This window comes from Chelonoidis abingdonii, chromosome 1 (genome assembly GCF_003597395.2).
Source record: "Chelonoidis abingdonii isolate Lonesome George chromosome 1, CheloAbing_2.0, whole genome shotgun sequence".
NCBI classification, from domain to species: Eukaryota; Metazoa; Chordata; order Testudines; family Testudinidae; genus Chelonoidis; species Chelonoidis abingdonii.
The window spans coordinates 367,567,228-367,589,212 of NC_133769.1; the positions used below are offsets into that span (position 1 = coordinate 367,567,228).

Sequence of the window (21,985 nt, forward strand, 5' to 3'; positions counted from 1 at the left end):
GAAGCCGTCCCCTCTGCCACTACAGCAGGCAACTCAGGGTCTCATGTTTGCTTTCCCCAGTGCCACTTTCATCCTCCAGCATCTCTAGCACCAGCTCCGAGGAGCAGTCCCCCGTGTTCTCCCGCCAGCACAAGCGAGAGGTGCGCTTCCTGGAGCTGCAGAAGATTGCCTCCTCGTCCAGCATGAACAGGTATGTTCTCAGCCTTCCTGGAGAGCCTGGCTTTCGGAGGAGGAGCTCGGCTTTAACAGCATCCTTGGGTCCTAGGGCAGGATGTCTGCTCAGCAAATTAAAAACTTTCTGAGAGTTCGGCCTTTCCTATTGCAACCATTATTCAGCACAGGAGCACAGTAATTGTCAGATCAACTCAAACCACTGGTCTGTTTAGCCCAGTGTCCTGTCGCTGTTCGCTAGTAAACAAAGCACATCCCCCCCTGAAGCAAAGGCCTGTCTCCAGCATCTTGTGAAAGGCTGGGAGAGCAGTAAAGATCAGAGAACTAAACTAAAATCCCTCACACCTTGGTGGCTCTGACCTGCAGTATAAAGGGAGATTGAAGGGACTTGGTCCTGGAATGGAAGGTATTTCTGCACCCGCCCCAGGCCTGCGCCCCGTTCAGTGAGTGGGACTGAAGTAAGGGTCTTTCTTTTCACAGTGGTGCACAGCACTCAGTGGTCACTGCGATAGACGTTGTTACCATAACAGGTCTGAGATTCTGCTAAGGAGTAAGTGTGAGGTGACTGCTCCGCTTTCTCTGGCCTGTGGTACCATGTGTTGTGTGGCTGGTGCTTTCTTTTCAGCTTCCTTCCTGGCTCGCCTGCCTCCCCCATGGGTGACATCATGCAGACCCCGCAGTTCCAGCTGAGACGGCTGAAGAAGCAGCTGGCAGACGAGAGGGAAAACCGGGATGAGCTGGAGCTGGAACTGACAGAGAACCGCAAACTCATTGCAGAGAAGGGTCAGTAGCTATTGATGTGATCTGGGGAATCGTGTATGTGCACCCCCTTCCTGCCGCAAGTATGACCAAGCCCACGGTGTTGGTGCAGTGGGTCTGTCTTGTTGGAGGCTGAAGGCTTGCAAGTCTTGGGGATCTCTGCTCTCCAGTGTTGGAAGGGAGTGCTAGAGGGCTACCCAGTCCCTTTCTGTACATGGTGGCTGCACTGTCTGTTCCAGGAGCAGGGTTCCCAGGGGTGCTGGCTGTTTGTCAGGAGCCCAAGGACTGCATTGAACTTGCCTATGCAGACAATCAGTGTGGCCAGTGGAGCAGGCATGTATTGGAGAGGGTTTGGTGTGACGCTTCCCAGGGTATCCAGCGTTGCAAGGCACCTTGCTACCACCTGCCTTTAGCGTGAGGAAGCCTGTCCGTAGGTCAGCTTTTTGGTTCCACGGGGCACAGGCAGCACTAGCGTTATCTAGGCACTGCAGGCCCCGCTGTCACTCTGGAGTTAGCGAGAGGCGCACTCGAGCCTTCTGAGTGTTTCCCCAGCCCTTGCTCCACTAGATACTTGCAGTATTTAAAGTTTTCTTCCAAAGTTCACCTCCGATCACCACTCCACGTAACATACCGATTTCTAGTGAAATCAAGTATAAATTTGTTTTAACAAAGCATGGAGATTCAAGCCAGTAGCAAGTGGAAGTATTGGAAACAAATGATTACGTATAAAATAAATCATAACATGCATTGTAGAGCGTAGACTTAATTAACTGGATGTCCTTATAGTTAACAAAATATAGCTCATCCCCAAATCCTTGCAGTGTTGTACAGCCTGGCTGGTTGTGACTCCCTTTTCATGAAGCAAACAGACTAACAGTTTGCCTCTAGGTAGAGGATCCTGTGTCTCCTTGCATCCCCCAATATACCCTAACAATCCTTTGTCTTTAGTCACAAACAGCACGACACCTGCTCATTGGGGTTTTTTTCTTGGATTTGCAATCGTTAGACTGGTATCCGGCTTAGTATGCAAACAGACCTCCATTGTAAGGCCTACAGTATGCAGATGGCCGGACACAGAGATAAGCAACTGTTGCCTCCTACCTGAAAAAAACCTGGCTGAGGTTTATCACCTCCTGGTGGGCTGCCTTAACTCCAGGATTAAAAACATACTTTCTAATGTAGATACATAACTCCTTAAATATTATCCATAAAGACCTCACATGCCACCCGTTGGTGAACTGGTATGCATATATCTGACCCAGAGGATCCCTGTAAAAACCCTCTGCCAGTTGGTCTCAAGGATGCAATGGTCACATGCAGGTTCTCCCCCTCCAAGTTCTGACCAGAGCAAATAGGTGACAATGAAAAGCTGCTCCAGCACAGCCATACGAGGCATCTGACCCCTCCTGGGTATGGGAGTCAAGTAGCAGCTGCAGGTCATGCTCGAGTCTCCTGGTATGATCATTGCTGGTTGGGATGGCTTTTGTGGTGTGGATACTCACCCATTAGGAAGTGGACTAAGGTCCAGCTTGTCGTTTAGGCTTCCAGCCGGCTAGTAACAGCTGCTTCTCTTCCTCCTCCCCAGAGACACAAATCACCATGATGCAGCAACGGATCGACCGCCTGACTCTTCTCAATGAGAGACAAGCTGCTGATCAGCTGGAGCCAAAGCAGCTGGAAGAGCTGCGGGAAAAGAATGAAAGGTAACTCCTCCGAAGCAGTTTCTTTCTTCTAGGGCTCCTGGTTGGTCCCCAGGGCTTGTGGGTCCTTCAGATAGGTGTTACCCATCATTTATGTAATGCATGGGCCAAGAGTGATTAGAAAACGTTGCCTGACACCCTACTCTGCATCCTCTGCTATGGGGATTGGTCCTGCTTTGAGCAGGGGATTGGACTAGATGACCTCCTGAGGTCCCTTCCAACCATGATGTTCTGTGATAATACAGGCCCACAGAAGTACCTTAGAGGCTGCAGTCCATATTGTTGGAGTTTGTGGGCTCTCTTGTAATCTCTCTGATAGCAGAGAGGAGGTGGATCTCTGCTACTGTGTATTTTTAGTGTCTCTGTTCATTGGACTGCTTGTGAGCACCCACGCATACATGTGCTGTAATGAGACTCGCGCTGGCTCTGTGGGGAGGACCTGGGTACTCGCCAAACCCCAAGACTACTGTTGTCCTCCTGTCCTGCCAGAAAACTGGTCCTCAAAGATTGTGCAGCAGCTCCTCAGCGGGCGTAAATTGGTGTTGACTTACCCCAGTTCTGGCTCTAGGGAGTGAAGCTCGGTTCTATGAACAGCACCCTCTCCCTTCGCGGGGCATGCACCATCCATCCAGGGTGATGAGAGAAAGGGAGACAAGGGTAGTGTTCTCTGACTCCATGGCAAGCTGCCTTATCTCTGGAGTCCTGGCAGAAGCTGCTTACTCTGCAATGGCACATTTAGGCTGAGGAAGTAATGGAGAAATCTGTCTTGCTTCAGCCTGGAAAGGGTGATCCCTGCAGGGGTGTCTACCAGGTGGAATCCCAGAGCAGCCTCTAAGCTTCCCCTTCAGAGTAGATGTGATACGTTCCGTGGAGGTCTGAACATTGACTTTTGCTTTGCCCTATCGCCATTCTAGACTTGGTGGCTGGCATAGTCTGGCTGTGGGGCTGGGAGACGGGAACTCCGAATCCGAAACCAGGCTGTCACCTTTTATTGTGACATTGAGGTGCCAAGAGAATACAGGATGTGCCTCATTTCCCCATCAGCGTCCTTAGGAGGATTAAGATGACGCTGTCTTTGAGAGCAGCTTCCCAGCTCCTCTCTCAAGCTGCTCGTCCGCTAGACAGACAGTGTAATGCCATCTCCTCTCCCATAGCTTGATCCTGCGTTTGCATGAGGCCCTAAAGCAGTGTCAGGACCTGAAGACTGAAAAAGGCCAGATGGACCGAAAAATCAACCAACTATCCGAGGAGAATGGGGACCTCTCATTCAAGGTACGGGGCACCCCTTCTTCCTCCCGGTAATGGTACAAACCATTGCAGTCAGAGCATGAGGTAGCATCACCAACAGCTTTGCACCCGTACTGTAGCTGCATTTGTAATAGCTAGTTTTATACCAGGCCTGACCTTGCCCTGACAGTGATGTCTGTTTTAGAGTAAATTTGCCATACTTCATTTGAATCTGCGGGTACTGGATGCTTTGCCGTTCAGCTTCTTTTTATAAAAGGTACCTGTGAGTAAGTAAGGGTTGGCAGTGTAGGTTGCATTCAGCTGACCCCTCCGTAATGATGCATTCGGGGAAGAGCGTGGGCTAGGTGTTGTGATGAGATGGGAAGAAAGAAGGGTCTGGTGATGGTAAAGCCCTGGACTGGGATTCAAATAGAAAGGAGCACAAACACTGCCAAATTAAGTGCAGAGTATAATAAGAAAAGCCAAAGAGGAGTTTGAAGAACGGCAGGCCAAAAACTCCAAAGATGATGATAAAATATGTTTTAAGTCAAGCAGAAGCAGGAAGCCTGCTAAACAACCAGCGGGGCCCCTTGATGATTGAGATACAAAAGGAGCGCTTAAAGATGATAAAGTCATTGCAGAGAAACTAGATGGATTCTTTGCTTCAGTCTTCATGGCTGAGGAAGTTAGGGAGATTCCCAAACCTGAGCTGGCTTTTGTAGGTGACAAAGCTGAGGAACTGTCCCAGATTGAAGTGTCACTAGAGGAGGTTTTGGAATTAATTGTAAACTCACATTACAAGCCCGGGCAGATGGGCATTCACCAAGCGTTCTGAAAGAACTCAAATGTGAAGTTTGCGAGAACTATTAACAAGTTTTGTAAACTGTCCTTATTAATTGGGGCTTCATGGTACCCAATGACTGGAAGTTAGCTAATGTAATGCCAATTTTTAAAAAGGGCTCTAGAGCTGACTCGCCTGCAATTAGAGACCGGTAGTTCTAACGTCACGAGCTTACAGGCAATTAGTCAAAACAATATTTAAGAACATTTTCAGACACACGATGAAAATACATAAACTGTTGGAGCAACAGTCAACCGGTTTCTGTAAAGGAAATCGTGTCTTTACTAATCTGTTAGAGTTTCTTTGAAGGGGTTCAACAAACCTGGCAAGGGGGATTCCGTGACATAGTGTACCTTTAAATTTCCAGAAAGCCTTTGACAAGGGCTCCCCCACCAAAGTGCTACTAAATTTAGCTTGTCATGGATAAAAAGAAGTCCTTTCATGACTGAGAACTGGTTAAAAGATAAGGGAAAAAAAGGTAGGAATTTGGTAAATTCTGGAGAGGGGTAACTCAGTGCGTGTTCCAAGGATCGTCCTTGGCTAGTCCTGTTCAACTTATTCATAAATGATCTGAAGGAAAGGAGTAAACAGTGAGGTGACAAGTTTTGCAGATGATACTAAATGCTTAAGATAGTTAAGACCCAAAGCGGCTGTGACAACTTTCCCAAAAAGATTTATACAAACGAAGTGATTGGGCAAACAAATTGGCAAATTAAATTTAATGTGATCTAAATGTAAAGTAATGCAGCATTTTGGAAATAAATAGCCCCACTATACATTAATTGGTGGGGGGGAGCTATTTAGCTACGCAAATAGGAAAAGATCTTGGAGTCGATCCATAGATAGTTCTCTGAAGATGTCCACGCAGTTGCAGAGGTGTTCAAAACGAGTAAAACAGGATGTTAGGAATTCATTAAAAATGGCGGATAGAGAATAAGACAGAGAATATATTATTGCGCCTTGATATACAATCCATGGTTCGCTCTACTCGAATATCTGTGTGGCAGATGTGGTTTTCTTCCCACCTCCAAAAAAGATGTATCTGGCTTGGAAAAGGTTCAGAACAGGGAACTAAAATGATCTAGGGGTTTTGGAGAGGGTCCATATGAGGAGAGATTAAATAGGTGTAGGACGATTAGCTTAGAAGAGGAGACTAGTTGGGATCTGATAAGAGGTATATAAAATCATTGATGATGTGGAGAAAGGTGGATAAAGAAAAGTTTTAATTTACTTTTATCGATAATGGCAGAGAACTAGGGGCGTCACAAATGAATTAATGGGCAGCAGGTTTAAAACAAATAAAAGGAAGTTCTTCTTCACACAGCGCACAGTCAACTTGTGGGACTCCTTGCCTGAGGAGGTTGTGAAGGCCGGGACTATAACAGCATTTAAAAGGGAACTGGATAAATTGATGGTGGTTAAGTCCATTAATGGCTATTAGCCAGGGTGAGTAAGGAATGGTGTCCCTAGCCTCTGTTTGTCAGAGGATGGAGATGGATGGCAGGAGAGAGATCACTTGATCATTACCTGCTAGGTTCACTCCCTCTGGGCACCTGGCATTGGCCACTGTTGGTAGACAGATACTGGGCTAGATAGACGTTTTGGTCTGACCCGGTATGGCCATTCTTAGGTAAGAGAGTTACCAGCTCTGCCGCCTGCTTCCTGAGTGACTTAAACTATCCTGCACCTCCATTCCTGGTCTTTAAACTGTGGCTCATACTGATCTCGTTATGCTTGTTTTTTGTTTTTATTTAGATAATTCCCTTTCTTTTATTTTAACTTCTTTTGGGGTATTTTTGACAATGTCTCATTGGCCTTGGACCCCAGTGGCCAGTATTTATTATTCATTAGTTTTTTGTTCAGATACACTGAGTTTCTCACGCAGTGCGGCGTTCCTCTCCTGGCAGCTAGCCAAGCGAAAAAATGCCTCATTGCGTGCTTCCCACAATATCCAGATTGCAGCCAAGTCTCTTTATCGGGGCTGATGGCCTGTAGACCAACAGATATTTTGCCAATCTGTCTTCCAAATCAGCTCCAGTATGGACATTGGATAATGCTTGTTCAGTCCATGGGCTGTGCTCAAACTTTTGCAAAATTGTCTTAAAAGGAGTCATTTCTTGTATGAATGGCAATTTTTTCTGCTCTTTTAGAGCTTTGTTTTTAGGGGACTTCTTTCACCTAAACATATTTCTGTATGAATTTCTTTTACCTTTACTTTTTTGTGCCTACGCTCGTGCTGGGACTTACAAAACACAAAAGTCTATACCCACTAAAAACACAGAGCAGGATGGGGAAACACTAAGCCCTACCTTTTGGGCTCGATACTGCTACGACCCAGGGTATATTCACCTATGTAATTTTCCCCCGACAGACGGGTAGGAGCGAGGACTCTAATTATGGCCTGACATCTCTATAGCCAGGGGTGTATATACCTAGACCATTTGTGTATATTTTATTCGTGTAGTTTTCCCCGACAGATGGGTTGGAGTGAGGATTCTAATCCTACCCTTATTGCCCAGCACTTCTACGACTGAAGGTGTGCACACCTCAGTGATTGATCACTTTATACGTATGGTATACCTTTTAGCAGGATTTTCTACAATCAAAGGGTATGTCTTCCCCCTTTTGCAATTCTCCATCAATGTTATGCTTCTAAGAAGCACATGAGATCTTTTTCAGGGGAAAGGGCAATACGCCATGTGTTATTGAAAATACAACAATTAGCATATGCATTCAATGACACCTCACTCTCTCTCTCTCTCTCTCTCTCTCTCTCTCTCTCTCTCTCTCTCTCTCTCTCTCACTGACACACACACACACACTGTCCTGCCAGTCGATGTTATAGTTACCAGTCCAGAGTCCAGCTCAGTCTGTTGTCCAGCTAGCTTGATCACAGAGACTGGGGAGCCGGGTTCCGTCGGTCGTGACACGATGCTCTGGGGAAGTCTTGGCAGGATGAACCCAAAGTTTCATGGCAAGGCACCCTGGTTATATAGTGATTTTCCATCATTGGGACCAATGAGTTTTGCACCGTCATGCCGTAAGCAATTGTTGTTTGACGAGTGCTCGTTTTCTTAAATTGTCCTTCTCATTCTTGATTGTGTTCTTTAACTAAGTTCCTTAGGGAGTTACCCCAGACTGGTTTTGATCACAGCTATCCTGTCCCCATTGATAAGTACCCGTCTCCTTTTTAGAGTCGTCAATCTGCCCTCCTCTGACATTTCAATAGGGGCGTGTTGCAGCCTCCTGGTGCCCTTGCGTCTGTCTCCGGTTCCTTCCTAGACTATCTGGTTCAGCGATGGCCTTCACACTTATTTTTTAACACACACATTCCTCACTCGCACACACACCAGAATTTTTGAACGGGAACATCAAGTTGCAATGCAAAAAGAAAACAATCACAACATTCTTTTACTTATTTCAAAATGCTAAACCTACAACAAAATGGTGACCCTCAAAGGTCTGTTACTGCCTTGAAATCAGTCCAGACACACATGATACATCTCTACCAATGGCCCCTTAGGCCATTCCTTTCCCCTGTTTAAAAAGGATGGCTGGCAGGATATGATCAAATCATACCTCAATACATTTAATACATGCTAGGTTGTTATCTCATTATTTTATATTTTTCATTCAAAATTGCACAAAATACAGACATAAAATCCTACTGCTACAATCTCTCTCCCGGTGGGATTGAGAGAATAGACAAGTGTGTGCAAGGCTGCTGGATACAGCAGTGCCGGGGGGCATACAGACAACGGGAAATAATCCCCTGTATGGCTCTTGTGTAAAGGAAAGCTGAGCTGAACACCTGCTCTGTGCGCACTTGATAACCAGGCGGTGTTGGGGCGTCTTTCATTTTGGTCCAGCTGCGGGAGTTCGCCAGCCACTTGATGCAGCTGCAAGAGGCTTTGAACGAGCTCTCCGAGGAACACAATGCGGCACTGATGGAGTCGGGGGAGAAACAAGCCCGCCTGGAGACCGAGCTCCACACCACCCTCCACGAGAAGGTAGGGAATGTTGTGCGGTACACCCAACGGAACCAGGCAAGTCCTCTACATTAGGAGTCCTAAGGGGTGGGTGATAGGGACCCAGCATGCCAAACTTGATTACGAAGCTTGTGTCCTCTGGACTAAGGAGTAATGTGGAGGCAGCTCCTCTCTGAGGGAGAAGTGCCTTGCGTGGATCAGCAGTAATACCAGCACGCAGTTGTGCGTAGCGTTAGCTAGGAGTCCTTCCTGTCCTGCTGAGAAAAGATGTCAGCCATGCAGAGCGTGAAGGGGGGTGGGGGTCTGGAATCCTAGCAGTAGGAAGAGGAGATTTGGAGCACCAGACAAGGATGCAGGGTGCGTTATCAGCTCGGGTGAGATGCTAGCTGCTGCAGGTGGAGACCAGAGAAGCACCAAAATGATCAGAGCTTGAGAAAACCCGACCTATTGGGAAAGGTTAAAAAAACTGGTCTTGAGAAAACTAAACTGAGGGGGGACCTGATAAGTCTTGGTATATTACGGGCTGGTATAAAGAGAACAGTGATCAGTTGTTCTGCCTGTCCACTGAAGGTAGGACAAGGCTTGATCTGCAGCAAGGGAGAGTTAGGTTAGAGCTTAGGAAAATCTTCCGAACTCTCAGGGGAGTTCAATTCTGCAACAGGCGTCCAAGGGAGGTTGTGGAATCTCCATCACTGGAGGTGTGTAAGAACAGGTTAGGCAGACACATGCCAAGGATGTTCCAGGTTTACTTGATCCTGCCTCTGGACAGGGGGGTAGACTGTATCACCATCTCAAGATCCCTTCCAGCCCCACTTTTCTATGATAGTTTATTCCCCTCCCACTTTTGCTACGTTCCTCACTCTCGTGTCTTGTTCCCCAGAAATGCTTGGAAGAAAAGATGGAGATTCTGCAGGGAAAGATCTCTCTGCTGGAAGACCAGCTGACAAGGCTGGGGGAGAGTGCCACGCAGGAGAAAGGAGAGGTTATGGGGGACATCCTGAAGGTATGGCTTCTTGCACAAGTCAAAGAAGGAACTACAGTGGAAGCAAGTGTAGAGGCCTTCAGAAAAATGCCCTGATCTATTGAGGAAAGCAGAGCTCAGGAAGCCCTACCTAAATCTGTGTGTACATAGAGATTCATAACCAGCCCCTTGTTGAAATGGTGTCTGTAGCCAGCCTGCTAGCACAGCAGCAAGAAACTAAAGAGCTGGACGCTTGCATGCCGAGGAGAACCCCAGTCCCTTTGAGATGGATTCTCCATTTCCCAGCTTAGAAGTAACTGACAGCTCTTCTGACTTACCAAGCAGTATTGGCAGGGACATCTTTCTCCTGGCTGGGCAGGGGGTGCGGTAGAAGGGTGAGGCACTCCTGGTTGTGGAGGGAGGCTGAAACAAAGATGGATAAGCTACAGTTCTGTCCTGCTGCCGGGCATGGTGAGGGTGAGAGATTCCCAAGCATGATCCCTTTCTGCATAGTACGTATTTCAGAGGGTGGCCGTTGATGTGCTCGCTGGCTGCTGTGGTCTCCTGTTGCCCTATAGTGGCGGTGCTGGAAGAGGTCTCAGCTCAGTAAAGGTAGGTTTTGCTCTGGAGCATGGCAATGGTGGGAGAACTAAAAACCACACAGGAGCCAGCTAGAGTTAACGAGCGTTGGGTTTGCCATGAATGTGCTGCAGTTCGGGGGGTGGAAGAGCTAGTAGCTCTCTGGGGCAGAAGTGTCTAGATCTTCTGAACTGTTGTGGAAAATCACTGATGAGCAATTCCTTTCTCTCATCAGCTTGAAGAGTTAAAGCATGAAGTGGCCAGCCTCTCTGCTAAAGGGATAGAGCTCCAAGCCACAATCCGTCAGCTGGAAGAAGAGAAGGGCCTCCGGGAGGCAGATCTTCAGTCTGAACGGAGCCGCTTTGAAGAGGAGAAACTTCAGCTCACAGGCCTCATTGCCAGCCTCCAGGGCTCAGTCTCTGAGCTCCACCTGGCTAAAGAGAAGCTGGAGCAGGACTCCAGAGCGCAGGAGGAGCGCTTGACCGCCCAGGTAAACACACTCACCACAGAGATTGCTAAGCTAAACAGCTTCCTCCTCCAGAGAGACCAGGAGCTGGTGACCCTTCACCAGCAGATGGAGGAGGAGAGGATTCAGAAGGGACAGCTGGTCGAAGGTCTCCAGAAGCAAGAGCAATCCTCCAGGGAGACCATTCAAGGACTCAGCCTCCAGGTAGACCAGCTCAGTGACAACCTGAAGCACAGTGAGGAGAAGCTGGTGCAGTTCACCCAGCAGATGGAAGTTACAAGCGAAGGGGAAGCCAGACACCTGGCATCCGTGAGAGAAGAGCATGAGAAGGCCATGCAGGAAAGGGAGTCTGCTCTGCAGCAGCTACAGGAATTCCAGCAGAAACAAGAAGCAGAGCTGGCAGCCCTGACTGCTCAGCTGCAAACTTTGGAGAAGGCCAGAGATGCCAGCCAGGCCTCTGCCTTAGAGATACAGAGGGAAAAAGCTGAATTAAGCCAGAGAGTCCAAGAGCTGGACACCAGAGTCATTGAACTCACTGTCCGGTGCTCACAGAGCGAGGCTCAAGCAGCAGCTGCTGAGTCACTGAGAGCCCAGCTCCGAGAACTAGAGAACAAGCTGGAAGAAGGCCAGCAGAAACTCTCAGACAAGGAGAGGCTGGCCAAGGAAAACGCCCAGCTCCAAGAGCGGCTCCTGGCCATGGAAGAGTCCGTCCGGAACACAGAGGGGATCTTGGAGGATGAGAAGAGGAGAGCTTCGGAGACACTTGAAGGGAATCTTAAAAGGATAACTGAGCTGGAGTCCCGAATGCAGCAGCTGGCAGAGCACCGAGATCAGGCTATGCAGGAGCTGGGCGAGGAGCAGGCTAAGAGACAAGCACTCACACTGCAGGTGCAGCAGCTGGGAGACGAATACAGGGCAAAGACAGAGAGGCTGCAATGCCAGCTGGCAGAAATGTCCTCAGCTGCTAAAGGGGGCAATGGAGAGCGTGAGAGGCTGGAGAAGACCATAAAAGCTCTGAGTGGAGACCACAAACAGGCCTGCCAGCAGCTCCAGGCGGAGCAAGGCAAAGTGGCAGAGCTGGAGGCGCAGATGAAGTGCCTGACCAAAGAGCAAGAAGAGAGGCTGGCTCTGCTTCAGACTGACCTCTCCAATGCTGTCACACGAGTCAAAGAGAAGGAGAGCGTGGCGCTAAAACTCAGGGACGATCTCGCCTCTCTGCAGGAGAAGACAGTGGCTTCCCAGCAGGAAGCAGCCCAGCGCATAGCTCGGCTGGAGATGGATGCACGGAAGGCAGCTGAGACACTCAAGGTTGTCACCAAGGAATTGTCCAATGAAAGGCTCAAGACGGCAGAGCTTGAAGCGACGGTGAAGCGTATTGGAGAACAGAAGCGTGAGGAGTTAACTGCTACGGAGTCTGACCTCTCCAGAGCAGTGTTGGTCCTGAAGGAGAGAGAACTAGAAGTGGAGAAACTGTCCGATGAGGTTAAGATGCTGAACGCCAGGCTGGAAGAAACGCTGCAGAAGCAGAAACAGGAGCTAGCTCTTCGAGACACAGAGATGAAGCATCTGACAGGGGAGATGGAGCAAGCCAAGGCAGACCTCGCAGCAGAGAAAGCCAGTAAGGCAGAGCTGGAAGTCCAGCTGCAGAACTCCATCAATGAGCAACGGGCTGAGCGTTCTGCTCACCAGCAGGAGCTGGCCAGGTCCCTGGAATTGATCGAGGAGAAGGAAGGGGAGCTGGACGAGCTCCGTCTGAAAAATGTCTCCCGTAACGAGGAGCTGAGAGACCTGCAGAAGACTGTTGTCAAGCTGAAAGGGGAGCTTGCCTCCGTGGAGGCACTGAAGGAGCGGGCGGCCAAGATGGAAAATGAGCTGCAGGGCTTCCTGGAGGTTGCCAGGACCCGAGAATCCGAGATTGACAGCATCAAGTCCATTGTGTACTCCAAGGAGGTGTCTCTCAAAAGTTTGGAGGAGAAGATCCGGCACACAGAGCAGGAATACAGCACCAGCCAAGACCTCTACCAGGAGAAGCTGAAGGAGAGCGAGATGCTCCACTCTGAAATGGAGAAACTGGAGCAGAAGTGCAGGGAGCAGCGAGACACCATTGCTAGCCTAGAGAAAGCAGCAGCTCAAACTAAAGCAGACACTTCGGAGCATCAGGAAGCCCAGCTGGAGGCACTGAGGAGAGAGGTGACGCAGCAGAAACAGAAAGTGTTGGAGCTGGAGAAACTCCTGGAAGCCTCTAGGTCAGCACAGGCTGGGCAAAATGGCAACATAGAGATGCTGAAGAAAGAGCTCTTGGATAAGGGGAAAGAGCTGGCCCAGAGTAAAGACTCCATCGCTGCAGCACAGAAGGAGCTGGCTTCTCTACGCTCTTCCGTTCAAGAGAAGGGCACGTCGGAGGACAGCTGGAAGGAACAAATTTCCCAGTGCTGTCAAGAAGTGGAGAGGAAAAACAGCCTGATTGGCAGCCTGGAGCAGGAAGTGTCCATCCTCCACCGGCAGGTCTTGGAGAAGGAGGGAGAGAGCAAGGAGCTGAAGCGCCTGATCATGGCGGAGTCGGAGAAGAGCAAGAAGCTGGAGGAGAGGCTGCGGATGCTCCAGACTGAGACGGCCACTGCCGCTTCTCGAGCAGCAGAGAGATGCGCTCGGATGAAGGCCGAAGTGCAGGCCTACCAGGAGGAGACTGAGAAGCAGAGGATGTCCATAGAGGCCCTGAAGAGGGAATTGAGCTCCCAAGGGGAATGCCAGGAGGAGCTCCGCCAGGAGGTGAAGGCCTGGCAGGAGAAGTGCTTCCAGAAGGAGCAGCTCTTGTCCTCTCTGCAGCTAGAGCTCACAAATGCCCAAGCCTTGGTCGGGGAGCTGATGCCAATGAAACGCCTCTACCAGCAGCAACAGGCTGAGCAGTCTTCCCTGGAAAGCAAACACAGTGAAGAGCTGGAGAAGAGGGAGAAAGCAGCCAGTGCTTTGGAGGCAGAGCTTGCCAGAACCAAGCTGGAGCTGGCAGAGCTCCTCTCCCTAAAGGGGAGGTTCTCTGAACAAGACCGCGCTGTGCAGCGGCTGCAGGGGGAAAACGCCAGCTACGCAGAGCGGCTCACCGTTCTCCAGCGGGCCAACACCCAGCTGATGGAGGAGAACCACGTGCTCAGGGAGAAGTCCAGCCAAGGGCAGCAGACATTTGATGCCGAGCTCAGCCAGATAAAGGAGAAGCACTGCCAGGAAATGGAGGCCCTCAAGCTGGAATCTGAGAAACTGGTGGCTGGGAGCCAGCGAGAGGCTGAAGACACTGTGAAGAAGCTGGAGGCCATGACCAATAAGTATGAGAATGCCAAGGTCAGGGTCCTCGAGGAGAGGCAAAAGTTCCATGAGGAGAGGCAGAAGCTGACGACTCAGGTAGGGCACCCGCTACGCGTTCTGCTTGGCTTGGGCTTGCCTGGACTGAAGGCAGGAAGGGAGAAGGCTAGTGACCTAAGAAGGGAAGGGCACGTCCTGACTCGCCTACTGGGACTCCAGCGGTTTGGACGTGAAGCTGCCCTGGGTAGGACTCTGAGAGCTTTGGGGTCTGCTGTTAAAGGCCAACTGCACTCCGTGCCTCCCAGCTAAGCGCTACCCGAGGGTGTCAGGGCTGCCAGCTGGGAGTGGAGAAGGGAAGCAAGTTTCTGCAGACCTGCAGTGAACAGTGCTGGCCCCCACGAGTGGCCCACTGACACCTCCTGGGCAAGTCCTTTGAGAGGTGGTTGAGCTGGCCGGCTAATTCCACTACATGGCCAGCTTGGCTAATGACGCTGGCCTGGAAAGCAGCATCTCTGCTCCCGAGAGTTAATCTGTCCCTGCTGCTGGTCAGCTCTGCTGTGCAATCGCTCAAAGTGCTGGGCCATTGGCACAGCAAAGCAGTCACTAAGATCGCAGGGAGGCCGGTCCCCTCAATCTGATCTGTAGGGCTGTTGGTTGAGCTAGGCTGACCTTCTGCACAGCACAGGCTGGTTGGGATCTGGAGAGAGAACAGACTGGTCCCCCTTTGAGCTTTCGGGGCCAGCCATCCCTTTGCTGCAGCACCTAGATACCAAGGAGATGGGCACAGTGTAAATCCCGCTTGAGAGGCTCCTCGCAGAGGTTTAGCAGGGATGGTCTTTGTCGTAGGCGGTCTGTTTCTGGTGAGTGTGGTGTATTCACTTGTGCCTTCATTGCTCGCCCCGTTGTATAGGTGGAGCAGCTAGAGGTATTTCGGAAAGAACAAGCTAAGCAGGTAACGCATGCAAAGTGCTGGCTGCTTAAACGGTGACAGTGCATGACTCTAGCTGCTGCCGCTTCCTGCCACAGCCACCGTCTCCTGTTAACTGTTCGCAGTGGGGACGCTGGGCCTTCCTGGAGAACGAGCCACGAACGCTGGTTTGCTCCACTGGGCTGCCCTCCCCTGAGCTGCGCGTTCACCCCTGTGAGGGGAGGACCCAGGCCATGAAATCTCTCACCAAAACCTACCCATGTAACAGCCTAAAACACTGCATGGAACGGCACTGTGCACAGGTCAGCGTGTCTTTCGTTCCCTCCTCTTCCCTTCCCTGCCGCAGTAACAGCCACACGCTGCGCTGCAGTCTGAGCCGAGCAGCCAAGCATCCGCACGGGTGTTCTCCACCCCCAGCAACCCTCTGAGGAGTGCGAGGACTCTCCGAGTCCTGCTCTCACTGCTCCCCTTCTACCGGCTGGGCATCAGCTCCAGGGTGCTCCCACCCCTTTCTGCTCTCCCAAGCGGTGAAGCAGAGATGTGGATCCTGCACTTCAAGTGAATCTAAACTGCCCAGTCAGGCGCTGACTGGAGGTGAGGCTCTCAGAGAGCGTCTCCCGCGTGAGGCCTTAGCACAGATCGGTTCTGAAAAGTGACTACAAATGCCCCTTCCTGCTCTGTGTGCAGCGTCAGAGTTGCTGGTTACCTCCGTGTGCACCACTCCAGAGCTGGTACTGAGCTCTAGGCCCAGGGAGGGCAGAGGTGTAACTTGAGGTGGGCTGTGACCCTGCAGAGCGTGTAGTCCTGGTGCTGCTGTTTGAGCAGGGCGGGTTGCAGCATGGCATGTAGGAAAGAACACGGGGAGCCAAATGTGAAGCCCCTCCCATGGTATCATCTCGGTCCCTTTTCCGGGTAGAGCTGCCCCACCGGCCCTGCATATCTTGCTTGGGTGCTTATACGCTGCATGCAAAGGGACTGCATGGCCACTAGGTGCCTGTTTCATAGAGGGGGGGTCTCTGGCTACTGGGAGACGGGGCTGGGACTGGATCCTTGCCCTCTGCCCTGCTCTGGCCCCCCTTGCTACTGGGCCACGCACCCTCCCTTTCTAAGAAGCTGCAGGCTGGGAGAACCAACCCTACGTGTCCCACAGGGCCGCTGCTTGTAGAATGCAGTGGCCAAGCGTGTGCTCATCCCCAGTATCCAAACCGATGTACAGATGTTAACAGCTGCTGATGCCTGGCTCCCTCTGTTGGGGTCATGGAAGTTACCTTTACATTTATGTCAAGTCTTAGCCTCTTCAGCCCGTTCTTGATTTGGGCTCTCTCAGCACGGTGCCGTGCAAAGCAGATGCAGCTTTCCTCCAAAACCAGCACCTCGGAGAACATCCCCACGGGGCTCGTACTGGTGAGGGTGATCATCCACAAGACACCCCAGTGACTTGGGTTCAAGGCAAATGCAAGGCGGAGGAGAACCCTTGGACTCCAAGGCCAGAAGAGACCACTGTAATCACCCAGTCTATAGCCCACAGACCAGAGACCTGCCCTGCAATAATTCCTAGCGCAGATCTCTCAGCAAAACATTCAAGTGTTGATCTTGATTTTAAAATGGTCAGTGATGGAGACTCCACCATGACCTTTAGTAAATTGTTCCAGTGGTTAAAATGGCCTTGCATCCTCCCCTCCTGTTGGTTCTTGGACGGCAAACAGTTGGCAATGGAGACAAGCACTGGAGCTTAGATCCGCAGGGGCGCTTGAGGCGGGTCATTGCTTGTTTTTTCTTGCATCTAATGCCTTCATTCCTTGCTCAGGTTTCTCATGCCCCTGAATGTCTTGGCTTAAGAGACCTTGTTTGTTTCTAGCATGTAGCTGCTCTCTTGCCTGCGTCAAGCAAACCTTTCTTCCATGAAAGACTCACTTAAGCCAGTTGTGAGCTGTCTGCTTGGAGAAACCACTAACCAATCCCAGGGCCGTGGAGGCCTGCGCAGGGTTGCTCTGGCCGGGCTGTGAGGAGGGTCTGTGCTGGGGTTCTGAGAGTGGCTATACTGCCTCTGCTGGGGAAAGGGTGGGAATGTGCATCTGTACAGGGCCTGGGGGCTGGGACTAAGAGCGATGCCCCTGAAACATTCCTCCGGGGGGATTTGTTGAAGGAATATGTTCACACAATGGCCAGTGCTGACCAGGTCTCGCGATGCTGGTAATCCCTGGAGCTGTTCTGTGACAGGCGATCGGGGGAGTCAGGGCTAAGGAATAGAGGTGATGGCACTAGCCACGCGCTCTGCTTTCCTCCCCTTTCGAGATCTAGCAGGACCATAGGTCTCCTCCAAGTTCACGCAATGAGGGTTTCCATTGCTAGGTGCGTTGGCACCTGCTTTCCCCGAACATTAAGGCTCAGCTGTCTGGAGGCCCTACAGCCCGTGGGCTTGTGGGAAGTGCATTGGTGCACCGTGGCAAGGAGGGGAATCCTGGACATCCGAAGGGGTGGTGCTGCCTTTAGAGGGCAGGCTCCAAGCGGCTGGTGTAACTCTTCTCCTGTTCCCTGCTAGGTGGAGGAGCTGAATAAAAAGCTGGCCCAGAACGAAAAAGCCACCCGATCCCAGCAGGAGAAAGTGAAGGTACCGTGGCGTAGGCGGGAGGAGGCCTGCATGGCCAGGGCAGTGTTTAAGCTTGGGGACCAGCCTGCCCGACTCAAGGCCACATAGGGGGCTTGCTGGGACCCCCAAGGGCTGCGCTGAGCTTGTGTATAATAGAGAGGGGGTGACCGCAGACCGCTTGAGTACAACGCCTGCAGTGTGCCGTCCAGCTGACCAGAGGGCCCCTCCGCTGCAGGTGGAATACAGGGGACCTGTGTCTGGTAGGCTGCCCGCCCCCCCCAACACAGATGAGGGTAGATGCACAGGAGAGCTGCAAGAGCCTCGTTTCGGCCACTTCTGCCCTGTAAAAATTCCCTGCCATGTCAGCCGGTCTTCTGAGGGGAGGAATGTGAGTGCCAATGGGCTGCATCTCCTGTCGGCCTTCTCTGCGGGTGCGCATCTGCGGGTGCGCAAAGGCCAGTTTGGGACTTTGGATTGTGCTGCTGGTGCATTGAGTCCCTCGGTATCCTCCTCAGCAAGCAGCGGCCACCCCCCTTCAGAAGCATGGCCAAAGAGCCGTCTCCATGATGCAGGTGGAGCCTGGGGTGACTTAGAAGCACTTGGGCTCCATTAAATTCTTGCGTTTCCCGTCTCCCTCTGGTTCCACAGATGCGGGAAGGGGAGCTCCAGGCAGAGGCTGATCGCCAGCAGGTGAAGATATCTGAGCTGCAGGAGCAGCTGGCCCAGAAGGAGAAGGCTGCAGAGCACTATAAAGCGCAGGTATGGACAGCTGGCTCTCTCCGTTGGGGCCCATCATCATTTCACATGGACACTGGAAGGTGGCGGTGGCTTGACTATCTCCTCTCCTGCCAGGTGGAGAAGGCAAAAACTTTCTATGATGCGAAGAAGCAGCAGAACCAAGACCTGGCGGAGAAGCTGAAGGGGTTGGAGCAGCTGCAGAAGGAGAATGCTGAGCTCAAGGCTGAGTCGGAGCGGCTGGCCAAGGAGCTGCAGCAATCCATCCTGCAGGCCAAGGAGTCAGAGCTCAGCTGCAGGAACCTGACCAGCCAGGTCCGCAGCTTGGAGGCACAGGTACAGGGATGCCGCACCTTGCAGAGAGTCGGGAGGGCGCAGAGATCTGGGTCCCTTCAGTCCACTGTACAAGCACCCCAGTTTAGGAAGGTTGGATGCAGATCGGGAGCCCGTCCATCACTGGTGGGGAGAGTGGGGCATGGTGCTTCATGCTACCCTACAGGACGAGCAGGGATGCAAACATGCTTGTTACCCAAAGTGTTGGCTCAGCAGGGCGCTGGGGTTTTAACAGTGATGGAGTGTTTTGTCGGGGTACTACGGCTGTCCGGCCTCCATCTTCACCCCCTTCTCGAGCAACAACTGCCTATGGTCTTCACTAACTCCCCCACTCTGCTGGAGAACCCCTCTGCTGCAGAGCTATTGCAGCTGTCACCCAGGAGCAATCAGCTGGCCCAGTTCACATTGCTGCGAAGGGGCAAGTGACAGCAAAAAGGGCCTTTAGCAATGGACCTGCCGCTGCACAAGGCAGGGCATGGCATTCACACAAGAACCCGTGCACGCAGCCAGAGGCTGTAAGGCCATAATCTTCTAGCCCGTCAGCTGGAGCTCAAAGCACTTCACAAACTAGTGAATTAGGCCTCATGACTGAAAGCGAGGAGATCTGGGGGGAGGAACTGAGCTACAGGGAGGAAGTGATTTCTCTGAGGTCCCCCCAAGCTGAAAATGGAACCCAGCCCCTTTGAACCCCAGCCCGTTGCTTTTGACAAGATCCCCCTTGAGTCAGGCTGTGTTCCCCAGGGTTTTTTGCCACCTCTCCAGAGTCCTTTCCTGGATCAGAAGTGGGTTTCTATTGCACGTGTGCTGTGTGTCCAGGCCAGCCCTTGGTCCCCCAGCTTCACCCTGGCAGTGCAGCCTGCCTCACTGTGTCATTCCTCCCCGCTAGGTGGAGTTTGCCGATCGCCAGTTACGGGAGCTTGGCAAGTTCCAGGTGGCTACGGATACGCTGAAGAGCCGGGAAACCTTCCGTCAGAACCCAGCTGATGTCAGCACAGACAGCCTGGACCTGAGCAGTGATGAGATGCTGCCGCTCAACTCCACCAGGTACCTCTTCCCCCACCCTGGGGCAGCCGAGAGCGGCTGGGCCCAGGCTCTGATGTTCCCAGGGCCTCCAATGGGGGAGGGAGTTAGAGGCGATATCCTTCAGCTGGGTGCTTTCCTGCCCAGCTCTGCAAATTTGATCCCTGGGCCGGCATTTCTCAGCCAGCCTGGTAAATGCAGATCAGGTGTCCGTGTCTAGATTGTGTTCTGAGCTGTTTGGAGCGGACAGGGCACCGTGACACGCTGCATTCGCCTTTCTCTGTCTCAACAGGAAACCTGGCCGATCCCAGTCAGAAATCTCGGCCATGCCGGGCAGCGTGGAATCACTCACATCCCAGCGGCTGCCGCGTAAAGTTGAGTCTCTGGAGAGCCTCTATTTTACCCCCATCCCCACCCGCACACAGTCCAAACTGGAGAGCAGCATTGGCTCCCTGGGCGACCTGTCCATCGACTCGGGCTGCAAGACCCGTTCGGCTCGCCGGCGCACCACGCAGATCATCAACATCACCATGACGAAAGTAACCCCGGGTCCTTGGCGAGGGGAGGGGGGCAGGGCCCTCCGAGCCCGATGGAGCGAGGGCTCAGGGCTGCGCTGGGGACAGGTGTATCTGAAGATGCTTCTGCTTCATCACGCCCTGTGCTCTTCCAGCTAGCAACACCAGAGGGCTTTCTGCCCCCAGCCAGAGGGGAAGTGGGACATCTGCTGAGGCAGGAGGCCCATGGCGTGTTAGCATGGGAGCTCCTCAGACCTCTTGGCTCCAGAAGCCAACCCAGGCGTCGGACCCTCACCGCACCAGGCTTGGATCAGTCCAGCCCTGAGTCCAGCTGCTCTTGGCCTCCTTGCGGGGGGGACTCTTGAGTCATGGCCCTGTGGTCAGCAGCAGAGGAGCTGTCTGAGTGCAGAGCCCTCCCTTGTAGTGAGCGGGGGGGTTGGAGTGGTCCATCTGTTCCTCATCCCACACCCACCCCAGTCTCTCCTGTGCCCACCAGAGCCAGGGAAGGCAGCTGGGTCCATGGCAGGCCCATGCTGGGGGGCTGCTGCAGGCTGTCCTGAGCTTTACCCACCTACCCACGTTGAGGGGGCTCTGCTTCTGGGGAGGGCTCAATGAGGCTGATCTGCCTTGTGTTCTAACACGTCAGAAACAGGCCGAGGCAGAGGAACCAGACAGCGCCAACGCGTCCTTCTACAGCGTGCAGTCAGCCCAGACCCACCAGAACGCCCCTGCACAGAACCCCGCCAGGAGCAGGCTGCGCTCGGCCGCCTCCACCCGCTCCGTCACCAGCTGCCGCTCTCAGGAATCCCTCGCTGGACTGGGAGCTGCCTCTCCCGAGGAGACCCTGGGCAACCCTGCACTGCTCAGCCTACCCGGCTACCGGCCTGCCACCCGCAGCTCCTTGAGGCGCTCTCAGGCGGGCAGCAGTGCCAGCCTCAGTGAGTTCATGGCCTGGGGGGCAGGGGTGGGGGTCAGTGCAGTGAATGAGACAGGCAGCCTCTTTCTTGGCTACGGAGCATGGTTAGCCATTTGAGCCTCCGTCGGGGGAGTTTCGTCTGGGCGGAGGGTGCAGTAGGGTGCAGAGGCTGGGCGGGATCCAGGGCTGTGGGGCAGGATCAGGGTACACCAGCAGAGCTGGGAGTGGAAATCTCTCCCTGTAGTCTGTGTGGGATGGCGCTCCCCTGCTGTGACGTTAGTGTGGCCCCAGCGGGGTGTCCCAGTGTGTCTTTCAGCTCAGACGCACTAATGCTCCCACCTCTGCCCCCTGCCCTGGTCTCCAGGCCGCAGCAGCTTTTATCTGGGCACCTGTCAGGATGAGCCGGATCCGCTGGATGATTGGAACCGAATTGCCGAGCTGCAGCAGCGCAACCGGGTGTGTCCTCCCCACATGAAGACCTGCTACCCCCTGGAGTCTAGGGTAAGAGCTGGAGAGGAGATGGCAAATCCTCCCCCACTGACTTACCTGCCCGACAATCCCTCCACTCCAGGGCCAGGCCAGACCACCCGGCTCACCCTGCTACCCTCCTCCTGCAGTGGGTGTGTGTGCTCCCCCGCTGGTGGGCACTCTCCGCAGTCTGTGGACTGCCAACGGTCTGGGAGAGACTTTCCTGGTAGGCCCCCCATGGCGGTACATCTTGAATGAAGCAGTGGGTGGGCTGGGGAGGGTGGAGGCCCATGAGAAGTAGCAGAAATCTGCAGGAGGGAAGAGACCCACATGCCCTACCGCCACCCCACTGATCAGGCTGCAGTGCGTAGCGCTTCCTTACTTAGCCTCAGCTGCTGACATGAGCTCCCTCCCTTTGTTCAGCTGCTTTCCCTGGCTGGTGCTTGTGGCTTCCAGATCGCGTAGTTCAGTGCCCTTTGCCTCTCCTCTCAAG

At 52.8% G+C, this 21,985-nt stretch overlaps 1 protein-coding gene across 6 annotated transcripts in view; it reads left to right on the plus strand.

The window, feature by feature from the left end:
- NUMA1 (nuclear mitotic apparatus protein 1) overlaps positions 1–21,985 on the plus strand; it is a 73,705-nt gene that overhangs the window by 44,865 nt on the left and 6,855 nt on the right. For 4 of the 6 annotated variants that reach the window (XM_032792685.2, XM_075061854.1, XM_075061855.1 and 1 more), the window contains 15 exons: positions 61–190; positions 797–954; positions 2,516–2,633; positions 3,785–3,902; positions 8,568–8,708; positions 9,568–9,690; positions 10,463–14,086; positions 14,898–14,939; positions 17,458–17,526; positions 18,154–18,264; positions 18,358–18,576; positions 19,460–19,617; positions 19,886–20,132; positions 20,755–21,046; positions 21,389–21,525. In XM_032792685.2, coding sequence (XP_032648576.1) covers positions 61–190; positions 797–954; positions 2,516–2,633; positions 3,785–3,902; positions 8,568–8,708; positions 9,568–9,690; positions 10,463–14,086; positions 14,898–14,939; positions 17,458–17,526; positions 18,154–18,264; positions 18,358–18,576; positions 19,460–19,617; positions 19,886–20,132; positions 20,755–21,046; positions 21,389–21,525 — 5,687 coding nt within the window. Of the gene's footprint in view, positions 1–60; positions 191–796; positions 955–2,515; positions 2,634–3,784; positions 3,903–8,567; positions 8,709–9,567; positions 9,691–10,462; positions 14,087–14,897; positions 14,940–17,457; positions 17,527–18,153; positions 18,265–18,357; positions 18,577–19,459; positions 19,618–19,885; positions 20,354–20,754; positions 21,047–21,388; positions 21,526–21,985 lie in introns of those variants that run through there. The other 2 variants (XM_075061856.1, XM_075061858.1) reach the window with 2 other exon arrangements.